The 18,190-nt window shown below is 45.7% G+C and overlaps 1 protein-coding gene across 1 annotated transcript; it reads right to left on the bottom strand.

The window, feature by feature from the left end:
• Window positions 1-418: 418 nt before the first annotated feature.
• STBD1 (starch binding domain 1) lies at window positions 419-2,316 on the bottom strand. Its single transcript, XM_082760075.1, has 2 exons — window positions 2,049-2,316; window positions 419-1,913 (listed from the first exon to the last, which is right to left on the bottom strand). Exons 1-2 carry the CDS (start codon window positions 2,296-2,298, stop codon window positions 1,120-1,122), a joined length of 1,044 nt encoding a protein of 347 aa, XP_082616201.1. The 5' UTR covers window positions 2,299-2,316; the 3' UTR covers window positions 419-1,119.
• Window positions 2,317-18,190: the final 15,874 nt, after the last annotated feature.

The raw sequence follows: 18,190 nt of genomic DNA, 5'->3' as shown, positions 1-18,190 counted from the left end.
ATATCGTGCATTTGGAACTGAAATTAGGAAAGGCAGGCCAATAGAGCAGCCTCTCTGCTTCTGTTTTATAAAAATAACAGCTGGTTGATGCTGGAAGCATTGTGTGTGATCCGGCTTACTTGGAAGGCTTCAAATTAGCAAGAACAAATTCACATGGAAGAGACTAGTCTTGAAACAAGCTCAAGATAAGTACTTTGTAACAGTACTGTAGTGTTTTCACAGGCAGGATGTGCCACATATTTCAGGGAGAATCCTGTCCTCTGATTATCACAGCAGCCTAGTTTAGGTGGTGGTGTTTTTTTTTTTTTTTTTTTTGTTTGTTTGTTTTTTGTTTTTTTTTTTTTTTTTTTAAAAAAAAAAAAAAAAGCCTGCTCCCTCCCTGACAAAGTAATTTATTAAGCCCAGACAGTTGTTTCTGACCTTTGCTCTCCTCTCAGGGTGATGATTTGACTAAAAAAGGATGCATCTGCCAAGCCTTTGCTTGAGCTGAGGTCCTTCCTAGATTGCAGTGAGCAGAAAAATGAAGTACTTAGCAGTTAGACCTTTGTTATTCCAAAGGGTGCCTGTTACTTTTCAGGAACCCTTTAGCAGTAAGATTTCTGGTCAAGAAACCCAACTCTATCCAAGTTAATTAAGAGTCAGTTCACAGGTTATGTTATAAAGGACTGTCAGTCTGAAAGTGTTTATTGCTTACTTAATACATTACATAAGTTAAAACACTTAAGTTCCTATTGCAGTGCAGGTAACCACACTTCCTAGAATGCTTTTAAAGCCCTAAGCTGTCAGCACAAAGATACATCCCACAGCCCCACTCAAAGCAGCACAAACTCAAGTCCAGGGTCCAGATTTATCAGGACAGGCAGCTGCTTGGAATGCTGCTCATGCCTTCAGCTCCTACCTTGCAAATCTTCAGACCATGAGGTTGATTTTTCAGGATGCCAGATGATCTCCTAAAGGGAGTGACCGAGATCTGCTGCTCACGCAGTTTAACCAGGTTTGATATGGGACTTACAGAGCTGTGCAGCTGAGAAGGTCTCCTACTGAAGAGAAAGAACTTACAGGGGCTCTGTGCTTAATCTAAGCAGGTTTGCCATTAGATAAGCAGCTTCCAAAATCCAGTCAGTGGTGTCCCCACCACTGGTGAGCGATTCGATCTTCGTGGTCGGTCACTAGGGTCCTGTTACTGCATTCTTCCCAACGTGTGACCTTCCCATTCTCAACCAAGATAAATTTCCACTCTACTTTGGTGTCTACTGGCAAGCTAACGGATTCAGACCAGAAGCCATCCTTGTCGTACTTGAGGGGAACGTAGCTGTGCCACTGGCCAAGACACTCGTGGTCACCGGTAACGCCGATCAGCTGAGCGTCGGAGTGAGTGATGTAGTGCACGCGGAAAGTCACGTGGATATTCTGAAACATCGGGGGCACCGCTGCAACTCGCTTTGCTTTCAGGTCCCCATCGGGGCAGTCGCCTTGTTCCCATTCCTTGCTGTCCGAGTCTTCCACGCTGCCATTCCTGCCGGCCTCCCCCCAGTCCAGGTGCTCAGACACCACCTCCCACTCTTCCTGGTCCAGGTCCCGAACCTGGGCTGGCTGTCCCAGCTGCTCCTCGCTTCCATCCTTACAAACACCGCCAGAGCTCATCACGCACCATCCATCGCTCCCCTGTCCCACCGGGGGTCTCGGTTGCCCAGCCTGGCCACCACGCACATCAACTGGATGCTCCCCGGCGTCGGGCTCCGAGGCAGCAGCACATGGCTTTGCCGGCTCCTTCTCCGGAGCTCTGCAGGCCGCCCTGCTGCTCTCAGCGTGGTTATGCTGCGGCGCATCCTCCCCTGCTTCTTGAGGGCTCGACAGCGCAGCAGCAGCCTTGGCTTGCTGCAGCACTTGCTCACCGCTTGCCAGAAGATCCTCTAAGCACAACAATTAAAAAGAAAAAAGAAAAAAGAATGGTTAAGGTCAGCAGCAAGCCCAAACCCCTGCAGATGCAGGGCAAGTCCCCCCCGCAGCAGCACCAGCAGCAGCAGCAGCAGCCCCCCGCTCGCTACCTGTGCCCTCCGCTTCACCCCTCGCCCTCGGGGCCTCCCCGGCCGCCTCCCCGCCGCTCTCCTGGCCTCTCCCGTCGCCGCTGCCGTACCAGAGCCAGGCGACGAGCGCGGCCAGCAGCCCCACCACCAGCGCCGGCCACAGCCCCGCTCCCAGCCAGCCCCAGCCGCGGGGCTCTGCGGGCAGCGCGGCGGGCAGGCGCGGGGAGCCGGGCGGCTGCCGCAGCACCGGGGGGCCGCGGTCGCGGGCCATGGCCGGGCGCTGGCACCGGGGGCTGCCCCCGGCCCGCCCCCGCCGCCCAGCTTTAAGCCGGGTGCCGGAGCCGCCCCCGGGGCGGGCCGCAGGTCCCCCGGGTGCTGGCTGGCAGGAGGGAGGAGGCAGGCAGCGAGGCTCGGAATGAGCCGGGGGAGAAAAAGTTGCGAGATTTGCCCCCCCTCCCCTCCGTTTTCTATCATCTCTCCTTTTTTTTTTTTCTGCTTCTCCGCGTTTAAATCTGCACGAGGTGGCCGTGCTGCAAGTGGTTTATGTCACGGATAACCGAGGAACTGAGCAGAGCTCACACGCAAAAGTTGGGGAGCGAGTGCTTGGTTTGCATTCCTCTTTTTAAATAAAAAGCATTCGTGAGCAGCGAGCTTGTACCTGTAGTAGCCGCAGAAGTTTGCGCAGTTTAATTTGAGCAGTGCAGGGTGGTGAAAAAAAAAAAAAGAAAAAAGCCATGCTTTCTCTGCTGTCCCTGAGAACTGAGTTAAGTTTACTCCTAATTTTGTAATGCTCGCATCATACTCTAATGCTTACAATTGGATTTCTTAGCACTGTCCTGCTCTTCCATCTTCTGCATTGTTAAGCTCAGGAAGCTTTGTTGGACTACCAGGACTTCAGATTCCATTAGCACAGAGGACACTTGACAGTTGTTTTAATTTAACTTCATGTTACCACCCAATTCTGTTCCTCCTGAAGTGAGGATGTCAAATTTTGATTCGAAATGTAAGAGCTATATAGATAAACCTTACACTAGGTAATAAGAAATTTGCATAATTGCAATTTATGGCTTGCAACGTGTTTCAAATCAGTAATCCTGGAGTGACAAGCTGTGAAAATGTTTGTCAGTCCAGCAAGGGTCAGGCTACTCACACCAAAGTTTAACACCAGAGGAAGAATTACAGGAGGCAGTTCCAGTCCTTTTTTACCACTTTTTTTTTTTTTTTTTAATATCCTTTATCTAAGCAAGGGCGTTGGTTTCCAAATCCGACTGATGAGCTTTTATCATCTATCTCATTAGAAAAGAGAATGGCTAAGTGGATGTCCAAATAAGTCTATTTCCAGAGTGTGAACTTCCTAATCTTTCGGTGTCATTAAGAGCAGTGCTGCCTTAGCTTAACAGGACAGTAAATGTCATCCAAATTTATGGCAGCACAAGTGTGCAGTCTTCAGAGTGAAGTTCCCTGGCTCATGTGGTATACAGTGGCCTAGGTGAATACACAGAATTCATCATCTAAATATTTCTCCTTTTGTTGCTTACCACAGAAAGCCTTCTCTGGAGTCCTGCTCCAACAAGGTACGGAGCTTGTGCGTGGGTATAAATATCCACTTTGATGTGTGGGATGGGTTCAGACACATTAAACATGCACTGCTCAGATCTCCTGTCCAATAATACAGTGAAAGAAAAGAGCTGAGAAGCTCGGACCTGCCTGGGCACTTCCTTAGTGAATCTGTTTTTGGGTGCACTCTCTTTTACCACTGTTGGTGCTTCAAGGGGATATAGGTACCTTCAGTATAGCCTTGCTATGTAAAACAGCTGGCTGCCTGTAATAATTTAACTATTTAGACTTCTTGCATAGTAGATTATATTTTTGTAGCTTACTTAAATCCCTTTTTTCTAGCCTTCATTGCAGAGACATTCCCATGTATTTATACACCACGTCACCCAGCTGGGATTCTCAGGGCACAAGAAGCTACCGACTGTTAGGCAGTGTGTACTGCAGTTTAAACTTCCTGATCGTCTCACTGAAGCAGAGCAGACTGAAATCAATAATCATCCTATCTTTACAACAGAAGAGCATCCTGCTGCCAGCCCTCAGCAAAGCCAGAGGTGGTGTTGGGAGCTGCTAACCCCAACATTTCTTTTCTTAAATTAGCCGGTAAAGTGGCTTAGAAAGGAAGAGGCACCAAACTAGCACAGCTACGAAGTGACTACTGCAAAAATCCTTAAGGAACAGCTTATTTTGAAGACACAGAAGTGAAAGTGATGAAAGGCAAAGGGACAATCTAAAAGCAGGGTGCTTCTTTAATAAGGGCATAGTTTTCCTCTGGTTCTACTCATCTTCCATGCTCATAAAAGTCTGTTGCTCAGTCTCCTTTTCACCCAGGGTCTGAAGAAGAAACTAAAATAGAGCACACAGAGTGCTTTGAGTGCTCAGGGAGTAATTGCTGCTTAATGTAATGCATTTGAATGACTAGGAAGAGTCGCAAAGGACCAAGGTGCCACCAAAGACAAGCTTCCTCTTCTCCCAGGCAGGGAAGGACAGTTCTGTAACCCAGTTTCCTGAGGAAGTCCTGTGTAGTCCCCAGAGGACAGCAGCTACTTTTGCTCAGTTGCTTCCAGGTGCCATCAGCATCCACTGATATAAATCCACTTTGAGTACTGTTGCCTCCTAGACCTGGGCCTTCCCTACAATCTGCTGTTGAATGGCCATTTCTGATGAACTGGCCACAGTTCAGAGGTGAGAGAGATCTCGGTGAGCAAGAGGTTCAGTAGAAAACACAATTCTAACCATGATTACTTGCTTGTGGTGGCTGCAGTTGGTGGCAGGACCGGAAAGGGCTTCATAATTTGAAGACTGCCTGGTAGGATTGTATGTGAGCCCAGCCTAAATCAGTGCTGTTGCAGAAAGGAATTGTCTGGCCCTTCAGCTCCTGTGTCCTCACTCCCTGTTTCATGGAGGCCTTTGCTTTCACATGGCCATTAAAATGGGTCAGATTAGGTAAGTGATTCAGCTGAAAATTAACTCAGAAAATAAAATTAAAAAAAAAAATAAATCCTTTTCATCCATACAAATACATGTGCCAACAGAGGGGAGAAAACAAGAATGGGTGGCTAAAGGAAAGGCAGCCCTTTCTTTCTGAGGCTGCGTGGATTTATGCTGGATATAACTATAGTTCTAGGTGGTTCAATCACAGTTGTAACAAAGGCCAAGGTGGCAGAGAATTTGTGCTTTGGATCTGCTCTTAGGCTGTCTATAATTAATTTCATATCTTTTTTTTTTTTTTTTTTTTAATATGTATCCTCTGCAAATGCAAAGTTTGAAATTCCTGAGCCCCTGATGACTTACTGAGAGTTACAAGCAGAAATGCTTGACAGGAGAGAAGTGAGAAGGGTGATGGCCCAAAAGCTCCCACGATGCTGAGGAATGAAGTTCCTGCTCCGAAGCAAAGGTACAGATTGTCACAGTCTTACTTCCACAGGAATTACTTCCATAGGAATTACTTCTATAGTAATTACTTCCTGAAATGTGGGATGTGGGAACATCTGCCTCCTGGGAGAATTTCCAAAGCAGATTAACAGATGTGCTCCATAATGCATCTTGCATTTTTTAAAGCTTTCATTGAACCAAACAAAGCAAAAGTACAGTAAATGGGCAAGGAGGTGGTTTCTCAAGTTCTCAGGGACACTATCAATTCTGTTTCTAATTCACAGTTGTAGCTTGTTCATGGGATTGTTTCTGACATGGCATTAATTTGGAAGTGTGTGCTCTGTGAACACCAAGGCTTTGTTGCACCATTGTTCACTCAGTCGATGCGGTAGCAGTTGCTGAAACTTATTTTGAAAAGCTACATGTGACTTTGCAGAATTACCAGCCAGCTGAGTGGTGTGAGATCAGGAGCCTCAAACTTGCCACCTCTTCACATCTCAGAACCACAGCAGTAGGGTGGATATTTAGTGTTACAATTCTATAACCAGCCATGCAGCCATAGCTGTTTGGAAGCCCGAGCCCCACGTGCAGTCGCCCAGATGAACTTTCTGAATTTTATCCTGTAAGCTGTGCCATCTAGTGTGCTGACAAGGAATCTCAGCTGGAGCTTCAGAGCATGTGAGAAGTGCCCTGCTGAAATCAGAGCAGTGGTGCATCCATCAGGCTGTTCTGGCGCCGGCAGCGGCAGTAGGATGCTATTTATGGAGCACTCGGGAGTCTGGCTGCGTTCCACTGTTATTCTCCTGGTATAGATTTGCTGTTTTGAGGACTGTACTGCTCTCAAACCACCGCTGTGTGTGTACAGTGCTTCTTCCAGTTTTGTAACAGAACAAAATAGAAACATGAACAAGTAGAGGAGAAATAAAAACTATGGAGCCCTGTTTTGTCCTTCGGCTGTACTCCTGGGGCATCGAGAAGTTCTGCAGACATGTTGAGAATGAGAGTTTGGCCCAGGAAGCTTTATGGAGGTTTGCAGGGAGCTCTTCCTGAGCACAACAGGAGCGTGCCTAAAAACCCAGCGGCAGTTTTATGAGGCTCAGTTGAGCTGGAAAAGGAGAACAGGTCGCAGGTGAGGTTGGTGCCAGGTAGCAGATTGCCTAAAATGAATGAGGTCTGTCAGTGTTCGCACACTGCCGGACCTTACGCTGCGGCTTCTTGGTGTGACAGAATGAAAGCCAAGCAATCTTTGTCAGGTGAATAGTAAGAGACGTCCTTCTACTATCACTGCACTGCAAAAGGAACAACATCATCTTGTAGATACCTTACTAAGAGCTCACAAAGCTTAGTCTAAAGTATCTTTCACCAGGAACCAAGTTAAAATCTCAGCTGAGCAGTCATGGTGCCTTTCTGCTGCCATGGGGGTTTTCTTGGAAGTTGTTTGAATCTTTTCACATTGGGTCCCCACCCAACCAAGTAGAAAAATGGGAAGGGCAAAGTATTAATATACTTCAGACGTGCTCCACAGTCCTGGAAGAAGCTGTAACCCTGACTGTCTTTCTGTACCACCCCTTCCCCAAATTAATTGTGAGTGTCTTGGCTGTGAGCACCTGACCCTCTTCCCTGTGCAGTATTTGGCAGTAGCCAGCAGGTGGCACGTGAGGAGAATGCCTGGCTGTGAAAGCTCTCCCTGCCAGTGCACAGGGGGTTTCTCTCAGCTCCTGCTAGCTTTGGAAGAGCAACGTTTTACACATCTTCTGTCAAAGAAGGCGTTTTCTACAAGAACACACTGAAAATTCGAATGTTTGCAGTTCTAATAGTAAAACTGAGGTTTTCTAAGACAGTAAAGCCTAGCTGTATCTTAAGGACTTTGTTCTTCGTAGCCACCAAAAGAATTGTAAAATACAAGAGGGACTGTGAATTCTCTTCCAAAAACTTTTGATCTTAACAATCAAGCAGCACTGGTGTGTTTTACCTTTCTGCCTTAAGACAACATTAACCTGCTGATGATTAGGTAACCTGATCTTGAAAGACAGAGAAACCAGAGCCTTCAGGACAATGTATTTCATTATTTAACTTTCCCTTCTATTAAATTTTTTTGCTAGTTTTTAATGTGTTCCCCCTCAGCTCACTTCCCCTATCCCAGAGAAATGTGGGGTGGAAATTGGAAACTTCCAGTGGTTTGTATCGCCCTTCTGCTTTATTGGAACTTCTTAGGCATGTCCTCAGTTATTGCTTATCCGTACTCCATAACTCAGTTTGCTCCATCTCTGTATGTTGGCCGTAGGTGTGTAGGCATTCCTGTGACTCTCCCTGCCCTCTTTTGAATCCCTTTACAACTCCCTTAAAGAATAGTGACAAAACCTGGACACTGATGTCATCCCCTGAGGTGTTCTTACCCAGGCTGAGAAGAGCAAAGGACGATCTCACATTCATCTTTGTTCTCATGATAGGTGCTTCCCTTTTTCTGCATGACTTGGCGTTTGCTGACATTTACAGTCTCCTGCAATCCCTATATGCTTCTCTGCTGAACTTTAGCCTAGCCAGTTGTTCCTCATTCAGTATTGGCACAGCTGAGTTCTGACTGGGGGAAGTAATTCAGCCCTGGTTTTGTAGTCTCTTCTTTATTTTCCCAGGTGTTGTATGACACACTGGGATCATTGTAAATCCATTTGAAGCCCTTCATCATCCTTGTTGTGTTTTCTAGCTGGGTGTCATTGGCAAATTGGATAGGATCTTTTGAAATGCACTCTTTTTCCATGGATTTTCAAGGAAACAGCTAGTGACTGTGTTTGTTCTACCATTTTTTCCATAGCACAGCGCATTTCATCCTTGCATAGCTGACTCAATCAATTAGGAGGTTTAATTACTATGCAAACTGTTCTATCCCTGTTGCATCCTGATATCTTTGTCCCTTCTCACCACTGGTAATAGTCTTAGCTGTTTGACTGTGGTTGAGCTTTCCGGTAGCAGGAGGCAGAGAAAGTTTTGTCTATTTAAGCATCATTTGTTGTTAGCTTTGTTCTCCACTGAAAAAAAATACCTCCCTTGGTGTTTTGCTCATTAGAAATGTACATAAGGAATAACTCCTTCTTATCTAATGTCACTTGCTATGTGCATCTCAGTGTTACTTTTCTTAGTTTTCCCTAGGTACTAATGCTGCTCTTTCCTAATTTTCCTTAGTAGTCTGTCTTGGAATTCCCTCTTGGGTTTGAGGGAGAGCTTATCATCAGTGGCTCATCAGGCCAGTCTCTTACAGCATATCCCGTGCTTCCTCTAAATATGTGTATGATGCCAGTAATATCAAGGAATACCAGTTTTCCCTAAATCACTTTTCCTTTCCTTTTTGTTTCCCATGAGCCATTTTCGCCAGTTTTCTCTGTTTGTTAGTCACGCACTTTGAAAGTCATGCTTTCTGTTCTGTTGTTCTCTGTTCTCCTTTTTCCCTAGCTGGTACAGTATCATTTCAAAAGCCACTTCATAATTGGTCCCTGATGCTTTTTACCTCCTCCTAAGTTAGAATCAAATCCCACCTAAGGATTTGAAAGAGAAGGAAGGAAACAGAGAAGACAGAGTGAAAATCTCCTCTTGGAGCCCAGTAAAAGGGGATCAAAGTTGAAGACCTATAAATTTTGCTCAATTTAGTCTTTTCCTGTGCCCAATACTTTAATCTCTGCATTCTTTAGAGACATAATGAGAAATGCTAACAAAATGACTTTGTTCTTCAGTGGAAGTTCTACATGCAGCAGAATGGCAGGGTTGTTTTACAGTACAGGAATAGAGTGGAACAATAATATGACATTGTTTGATTTTTTTTTTTTTTTTTTTTTTTTACAGGGATGGGCAGCAGCTAAGCCCCCAAAGTATAAAATATATTATAATGTATTTGGCTAAATTATGTTTAGCATGTCAATGAAGCTGCAGTACCCATATGCTCATATAGATTGAATCGTAATTAAAATGTTCCAGCAAATTCATGCTATTAGACCCTCATGGTCATCTAAAGTCCTGTAGACATTATGCTTTGACTTCCATGTGGATTCTTTACCCTGTCAGGCCCACAGAAAATTGCAGCATAAAAAGACAGCCAAATATTTATTTTCAAATAACTTTTAACACAGAAATTTATCAAAGTCCGAAGTCTGAAGAGCGCTGAGAAAATAAACACAGGCTTGAGTTTTGTGATAAAAAACAACATGTGCATCTGTATTTGTAGCTGACGGTATAATCTAAACTGGGAGAAAAAGTTGATTCTGAAAACATACCAAAAGTGCTTTTTTTAGATGCTGAGAAAGAACAGATCCTAGGAGGACTCTTAGTGGGATGCTGGCGTAGGGTGTGGTATCATTTTATGCTTTTTCTTACAGCGTGCTACCTGTGTTGGCAAGCTTTACAGGCAAATGTCTAAAAATACACATTCCATGTGTATTCTCTTAGCCTAGCTGTGAAGTTATTTACTGCAAAGTGAAGCTGTGTATCATAATTGGAGCCTTTAGAGCATTTGTCTTCACCTGGCTGATGGAAATACGTTCTTTACACCATCTTAAGCATTCCCTTGGATTTTTCAGGTGCCCAGCCTAATTTAATCTGCCTTTCTCAGAAAGGACTTTGCTAAACTTTGTCTGAAGTTGGTCTAAATGAAGTATCACGTGAGCCAAGGGCATGCATAGGAGAGGACCAAAATAAGTTACAGAGGGCCCTCAGTAAGCTTGCTTTCTTTTGACAAGCACTCTTCCCACCCCCAGACTGCCTATATATTCTTTTATACTTTTTCGTACATCACTGAGTGCAAGTATTTCATTTGCAGGAGATTAAGTTATTCTTAATCTTCAGGAGCTAACTGTGCTAAACCTTTATTAAATTTTTAAATACATGTATGATTGCTCATGGCCCCTCGGAGAAGACACTGCTTGCCTGAAAGCTGTAAGCAATTAGATCATTCTATAAATCATGTGTCTGAATTCTAAATGAAGCTCCCATTTCTCTGGCTCTGCCTTTTTTCTGTGTACCTTTTTTCTGCTCACCTTACAAGGACTTTTGACAGCTCTCTTGGGGAAAGGATTCTCCCAAAGACTCTATAAGCTCTGGAGGTGAAGTGTTTATCTCCACCACCCGAACACACTTGATCGGGTAGCACGCAGTTGCCTTGGGGTTATCTTCATTGCTGTTATTTATTTCTCTTCCCTGAAATAAGCAAGGCAGGGATATAAATAAGGCAGCAGTAGGAATCTTTACCGTGCCTTGAAATACAGTTTTGCTGACATCAAATCTGCATGCCCTAATCTGAAATTGTTCCTGCAAGTTCCTCTTTCCTGAGTGTAATGATTGCAGGAGGATGTCGCTGGTCACTTACTCATACACTGCTCTGCTCCAATGGGGGGAGAAGGCATAATGTCCTTTCCTACCCAGTCACATTAGAGGAAAAGGCAAGATGTGACCCTGTAATTTGTGCTTAACAAGCCAGCACATGATGCAGTGACTCCATCCTAAGACCCACATCACATGGCTGGAATTGAGGGTGTGATTTTTTGCCTCACCCAATCTTCCATGCTTTACCCTCGCTGTGGTGTCAAGGCATCCAGCTAACCTATACAGGCCATCACAGCCTGCACTGAAATTCTAGCTTAACGGTTCCAATCCTATGGCCCAGCAGTGCTTGTGGCCCCAAGACAGTAAATACTCAATATTGAGGCACAACCAAGTGCAGCATTGCTCTGGGGCTGACAGGGAGCTAGGTTCTCAAGACGCATGGGCCTAGGAGCAGCAAGAACGCCGTGGTGTTTGCCTTCCTGAACTGCTGCAGGTGCACAGGTGGTGCAGTAGGTTCTCAGGCATCTTCCTCACTCCCTTATTTATTATTTTTTTTCTCAGTGGCACTTTTGTGTGGAAAAACTGCTGCAGATAACTGAACCCAGCAGCGCCACGAACAGCTGTGGCCAGTTGTACCGCGTGAGGCAAGCTGGAGACCTGCCCACCCGAACAGCTGATGAACTTTGTTTATTGTACCACAATAAAATCCCGCTAAGTGTGGGTGCTCATTGCGTCCCAGTGCCAAATCTCACAGCAGGAGGACAGAGGGGAGGTAAATCTGAGTCACTGACCTTCTGCACCAAGTCTCCGTGCCTCCTCTTCTCCAGCACAGATCACTTAAAACCTCTGTCATCTGGCACGTTTCCAGGGAAGCAAGTGCTTCTCATGCCTTTTGCTGGTGTTGCCCTGCCCCAAGGCAGGAGCTGGAGGGCTGGGACATGCAGAACCTTACTGTATAAGCTGGTAGACACAAGCTATTTTTTTCAAGGCTGGCAGACAAAACATTTGTTTACTAATGGCTGCCACAGACTAGCCAGGAATCTAAGGGGCTAGCAAGGGGCTAAGGATGACTAATTCTGGCTTTATTTCTTGGCCTGTTGAGGTGTAGTAGACACTGGGAGTCAGGAAGAGACCCCTGATGAGAACCATTTTTGTCTCTTTCCTCCTGTCTGGCAGTAAGGTCTGTGCGCTTAAGGGCTGAGACTGCAGAATTCGTATGTGCTGGGACTCCAGAGAGCTCAGCAGTGCTGCTCTCACTGCTACTGCCTGCTAAAAGGTATGTACATATCAGAATTTTAACAGCTGATTGCCTAAGTGAATAATAATGTAACTGAGGCTAGCAAAATAATCTAATTGCAGCCTCTAGTACCTATGTGTGTTTGAGGAACACGGGAAGAGATCAGCTTTTGACATAGGCAGACTCAAAGCAGACACTGATTGCAGGTCTGCAGTTTCACACAAAAACACAGGCCAAGTAAACTGCAGTTAGCAGAGATTGTAAAAGTGCTTTGCTTGCTGCACTTTGCAGGACATCTATTTTCACCCAATAAGATAGCAGGTAGAGATGGAAGGCAACTAGCTTTTGATGCAGCAGCATACATTTTCAGCTCCAGAGCTGATTTGTGAATTCTTTTCAAGTCAGTAAGAAGTTGAGCAGAGGCTAACAAAATTAAAAACAGACAAAACCAACAAACAAACAAAACCAAGATTCCTAGAGCACTGCAGTACATTATAACATAACACAGCACATTTCAAATCTGCTTCCCCAGAGTCCGTCCTCTCGTACTCCAGGGGAGCATCCTTAACCTTCGCAAGGCTGAGGTGACATTCGTGCAGAATATCACTCACAGGTCAGGAAGACGTGTGCCACTGGCTTGCTAATTTTACGCGTGCCCTTTGTAGGTACAGTTCACTCAGAGCAGGGCACGGACTGCTTGAACTGTGCTCAGTCAGGTTGAATCCAAAATGGGGCAAATACACACAACAAGCCTCTCTCTCTGTCCCCTCTCTTCGTGCCAGCGAATGCTGAAGTAAACAGAGGCACTTGGCAGCGTTACAGAATAAACTGACTTGTGATTTGCTCTGCACTTTGGCAATGTCTACGTACCAAGAGACTGAAATCAAAGGGCTTGTGTCAGGGGCCAGGGTTTGCATCCACTCCTGTGGGATTCGGGCCCTGAATTCCCACTGACTCTAATGCTAACATTTTAGGCAGCGTATGTTTCATAATACAGGAGAAAGTACGTGATCACCAATTATTCTCTTTGAATGAGAGATTCTTTATTATTCATGGCATGTCCAGGGTTATCCAAAGATGTTTCTAAGGCTGGAGGGCAAAGCCTCTTCTCTCCAGTGTCTTATATTGATGGGAAAGTGTGAGCCTGGTTCAGTAACTGACCTGGGTGACTTACATCACCATGTCAGCAAGGTGTCTCCAAGACCTGCCAGCTCCTTATATATAGCTCTCTCTGTGGTAAGAACAGAGAGACATTTTAACGTGGAGATGTGGACTTTGTTGGCTTCCTCTTTGTAATTAATAATGAGGGAAGGGGGCTTATAAGGCAAGAGGAAACACAATCCTGGACCATTTTTGCATTTCAAATACTGCACAGATGTTTACTTCAAGGAAGAACAGCACCAACTATGTTCTCTTTACTTCTGGAAGGGTGCCATCTTTCAAATGAGAGTGAAATAACTGAGGGTTGTGGCTTGAGTGATGGTCAGTCTCCTTTGTGAACTCCTTCCCAGCTTCCAGCTCTGACCTGAGCTTGCGTTTGGGTTTAGCTGGTGTTTTCTGTGCCTTTTGTTGAGCCAGGTGGGATCCGCTCTGCAGCAGGATGGGAGAAAGCCCCTTTGTGCCCTGGATGATGATGTTATCACATGGAGGGGGGAAGCCACTTCTGAAATCATCCAGACCACTTTTTAAGAACCTCCAGCGCTGGCTATTAAGCGAGTCGGAGAACCTCTGCTTGGTGCGTGTGGGTAAGACCCTTGATGACAGCTTTTCTTTGTACCTGAAACCAAAGATCTCTAGTTACTGCAGGAAATACTGACTGTATGAGGAGGTGTAAGCAGGCAAAGAGGGCTAACCACATCTGGCCTGTGCTGTGACACTTCAGCTCCACTGAACATGGCAGTGCAGTTCAGTGGCTGGTGCCCAAGCAGAATAACAAACATGCAGGGACATTTGGGCTCCGAGGGCTCAGGGTGTGAGAGAGGAGCAGTGCCAGATGCTGATATTGAGAAGCCAGACAAAGTACTAGGTTACAAGCCGGAGGCTGAGGAAAGTGAGTTGCTTATATTCCCTGTTTTCCCACTGACATGTTTCCCAGGGAAAAACTCTTGTTCAAACCCCACGGACTCTGATGGGCACAAGTCTACTTCAGCTGGAGCTTCTGAAGGCAGGAGTGAACATGCCAGAAAGCGAGGTGAGCTAATGAAGGACCGCAGGGTCCTCACCAGACCTCCCTGTCTGCCTTGATCCCACTTACCATGGGGCCGCACTCATCCCAGCAGCTCCACACCCCGAGGCCCTGGCTGCCCAGCACGGAAGGTCAGAGCACAGAGGCTCCAGGTCACTAGGAGACTGTGTCCAGCGGCGCCTGCGGGGCAGGGAGAGGCTCTCGGTCATGTAACTCCTCCCCAGGCTCTTTCTGGCTTCTCTGCCCTGTCTTTGGGACACGTGTCTCACACGCTCCTCATCCCTGTCCCCACGTTTGCCAGAACTGCCAGGAGCCCTGCCAGGTGACACAGTGCCTTCCCAGCTGTTGCAGATAAGAAAGCTGAGCTCTGAATTGTGGCTGGCTTCTTTCTGCATGGGCACAGCAGGTTTCCTTTGCTCTACGACTGTGAACAGCACGGGCACGTCTCATCTGAGCTCTCAGTTTCTCCCTGGGTGCTGCTGCACTTGTGCCTGTCACTTGGCATGCAGAAGGTCTTCCCGGCAGCTCCAGGCTCTTTGCAGTGCTCAGCAGTAACAGAACAAGCAAACCTTGTTGGTCCTGCTGCTGCTTCAGGACCAACAGAATATCTGTGGGTTGAAGGAGATCTGTCAGCCTCCACGGGCTCTAATCTAGAGAGCTACAGTGACTCTTCCCATGACCTGAGGTGTCCTTGGGGAAGAAAGCGGGTGGAGAGTAGGACTTACTGCCTAAGAGTGGGAGATCAAGCAGTTGGGAAGCTTTGATGGTAGTGTTCTTGGCTGTTGCAGCCTGCATTGGAGGAACATGCAGTCTAACAGCTATAACTTGATGTAAGGCAGTGAAGCTCTGGCAGTAGACTTACAGATTACATTGGCTTGACACTGAAAGCCGGGTCCTCGGCAAACTTGTTACTTCACTTAGGTTGCCCCAACAGTGCCAAAAACCAGGGCTTCCCATACTCCCAGTGCATCTCCCCCAGCTCCCTGTCCTTCCTCTCCTAGCAAGATCTGTTTCACAGCTTCATGCCAGGTCACAGCCTGGTACGAGCAGCACTGGCTCAGTAGCAGCATTCTCCCACCCCACAACGTATTTCCCCCTAGCATGGCCATGGTCAGCTTGAGAGTGCCCTAGTTCAGCAGCGAGGGCTCTAGCATTGCTGTGGCAGCAGCTAAAAGCAGATGTGTAACTGAGAGAAGAGGACATAGCATGGGCAGGTGGTCCACGTGCTAGGGAGAAGAGGATGGGGGCTGATTAGTTGTGGTCTGGAAGGGAGTGGAGCTGAGTGAGGAGAGAAATCTGTATGAAGAGGAAAAGGTGGCTTGAGGCAATGCTCCGTCCTCCTCCGCAGGTGGCCCAGCTTGCCACCTCTGAGTCATGTGGACTTCTGTGCAGAAGCACTTAAGATATATGCAGAAGCAGCTGATGAGTCAGGGAAGCAGCAAACCAAAGGAGAAGTAGCTGATGGGTGTGAGTAGTTGTACTTGCTGATTTTGGTGAAACTCAAATCATGAGGAATATGGCCATGTGTGTGTATTCTAAAAGGTACTCCATGATCTGTATCCCAGTTATCAGGTGCCTGTAGAGGGATGTGTGTGTAAGTCTGGCTCACAGTTCATCAGGTCTGTGCTTATTTAGCCGGAGAGTGTCAAAAACATGAGAGTCAGGAAGGACCAAACTTCAGAAGGAAGAATGTTTCTGCTGCTGCTCTCATAACAGTAAGTATTAATTTCCTCAGAAGAAACGTGCTGTAGCTAAATCTCTGGTCTCTTAAAAAGTCATAGTCCCATATCTGGAAGTCAGTGCCTGGTCTATCTGACGCATTTGCTTCTTGCGCATCCATGTGCAGCTAAATCAGGAGCAAAGTTACTGCCCACAGAAAGCAGCTCTGTTCACAGACCTTTCCAAGGTCTCTGCTGAACCTAATAATTGCAGGGTGGTTCTGCCCTATAGTGAACTGCCTTCCTGCCAGCAGTTACTTTGTTGTGTGTGGGAGTAGTGAGGTAAAGCTTGAATACAGGGAAATGTGATTGCTACCAACTTAGAAGCCTTTCAGAAATTTCTCAACTCTCAGCTGAAATCAGTATCTTATAATTACATTATTATTTTACTAATTATGCATACGGTGCCAGACACATACATAATATGTGTAAATTCATTGATGACAAGCACGTAGATTAGCCAGGCATGAAAGGCAGATGAGCTGTCTCTGAAAGCATTTTCCTTGTATAATCCCGATGCACTTGGGTGTTTCCCAGGAGCTGCTCCTCTAAGACTGGGAGTGTACTGCATGTAAACCTTCTGCTATTCTTCTTGGCCCACGCTGGGAAACAGTAGAGGCTCTTTGTGGTGAGCCGTCAGGAAAATTGAAATGTTAAGGACCTGCAAGTTACCTGTAATATGATTTATGGGCTGCTGGCGAGCTGGGCTGAGTTAAATGGCAGCGAGTAGTTAAACTCCTGGCAGTATGCAAAAGAGGGGGATGTTCCACCATCATAAAAGCATCGTTCTTGATAACTAGATCTCAGTCCCTACAATATTTACCCCTGATTTTCTTCTGTTGAACATCCCAAAACAAAATAAAGGTAGGATTCAGAAACACAGTGGTGGAGGTAAAAGTAAATGGAGCACCACAGATACACAGATGAAAGCAGGCTGTAAACATCACCCAGCAGAAGGAGACAGGTGGAAAAGCATACAGAAGTTTTAGATTGGACAGAAACAAGTAGGGTATTTATTGAGTTAAACACTTTTCTAGTTACAATTACATTCTCACTGTTGAGATGAAAAAACTCTTGGTTCTGGAAAGGCTGTTTTACATCTCTGCCTTCAGGTCACAGCTCCTAAAGGAAGCAAAGCAAGCTTTGGATCCAGTTAGACTTGGTGTGAACAGGTCTGTCAGCAGTGGCAGATGATTACAGCACCTAATTCTGAAATTAGGACAAGCATGATTCCTATCTTGGGTGGAAAAGACCAGAGATCCATGAAGAGACATGAATTCAAACAAAGAGGAAACCAAAAGTACCCTACCCCTCTTATCCACTGCCTCCACCCCTCCATTGTGGCTAACATAAAACGTTCACTAAAGAATGATCCAGTAGTTATTAAATAACAGGAATTAGCTAATACCGTACTATACAATTCCCTACTTTCTTCTTTGACAAGCTCTTTCCTTCCTTATATAGACCCCAAGGAGCTGGTGTTACACAGAGCTGACAAAGCCACTTGACGACGTAAGTAACTAGTGACTTTTCTTATTTCTGAAAGATTCTCCCAGTGCATGGGATGGGAATATTCCATCCATGATTTAGTTTGAAAACAAGGTTTCTCAAATCATTTTTCCACATGGAAATCTTGCCCTTTTCATCATGAGAGACTGCAAAATTTAGGGGAGCCTGGCAGTATATGTGGATGATGGCAGTGGAAGAAGAGACAGTGACTTTTTGTGGCACGCTGTGATAAAAATTGAAAGGTGTGGGGAGACAGAGGAATAGTGGAAGAGGGTAAGAAAGAAAAAAGAATGATGACATGAAGACTTACAGGAGTAAGCACTTTTAAACATTTTTCTGAATATGGGCCGTATCTGCCTTTTCCCTTTGCAATATCATTGGGATTTTGGAAAGGGAAGATATGCCTCTGCTTGTTTCAGGTGTTTGTAATTATGACGCAGTGTTGTGCCTGGAGCCAGCAGTGCACCCACTGCATTCCCATGCTGTACTCCAGAGGCGGAGTCACTGTTCACGGGAATGTTTTAAATAAAACTGCTAGTATGCAGTTTCCTGACTTCCAGAGGTAAAATAGTCTGTCAAAAAAGAAAAGAAAATAATCCACACTGGGAATCTAGAAAATCTGTATGGTGAAACAGCATAGTTTTGTGCATCACCTGGGTAGATTTTTACAAACAAATAAAATCAAAGTACTGAGTTAAGCAAAAACAAAATTCTGCAGGAATCATTGCTTGATCTTAATGCATTTGTGCCATCGCAATGGCAAAGCAAATTTACCTTT

The sequence above is a fragment of the Aythya marila genome, assembly GCF_965140915.1.
Source record: "Aythya marila genome assembly, chromosome: 4".
NCBI classification, from domain to species: Eukaryota; Metazoa; Chordata; class Aves; order Anseriformes; family Anatidae; genus Aythya; species Aythya marila.
Note: the sequence above shows the minus strand (reverse complement) of the source record. Positions and strands in the feature narration are given on the sequence as shown.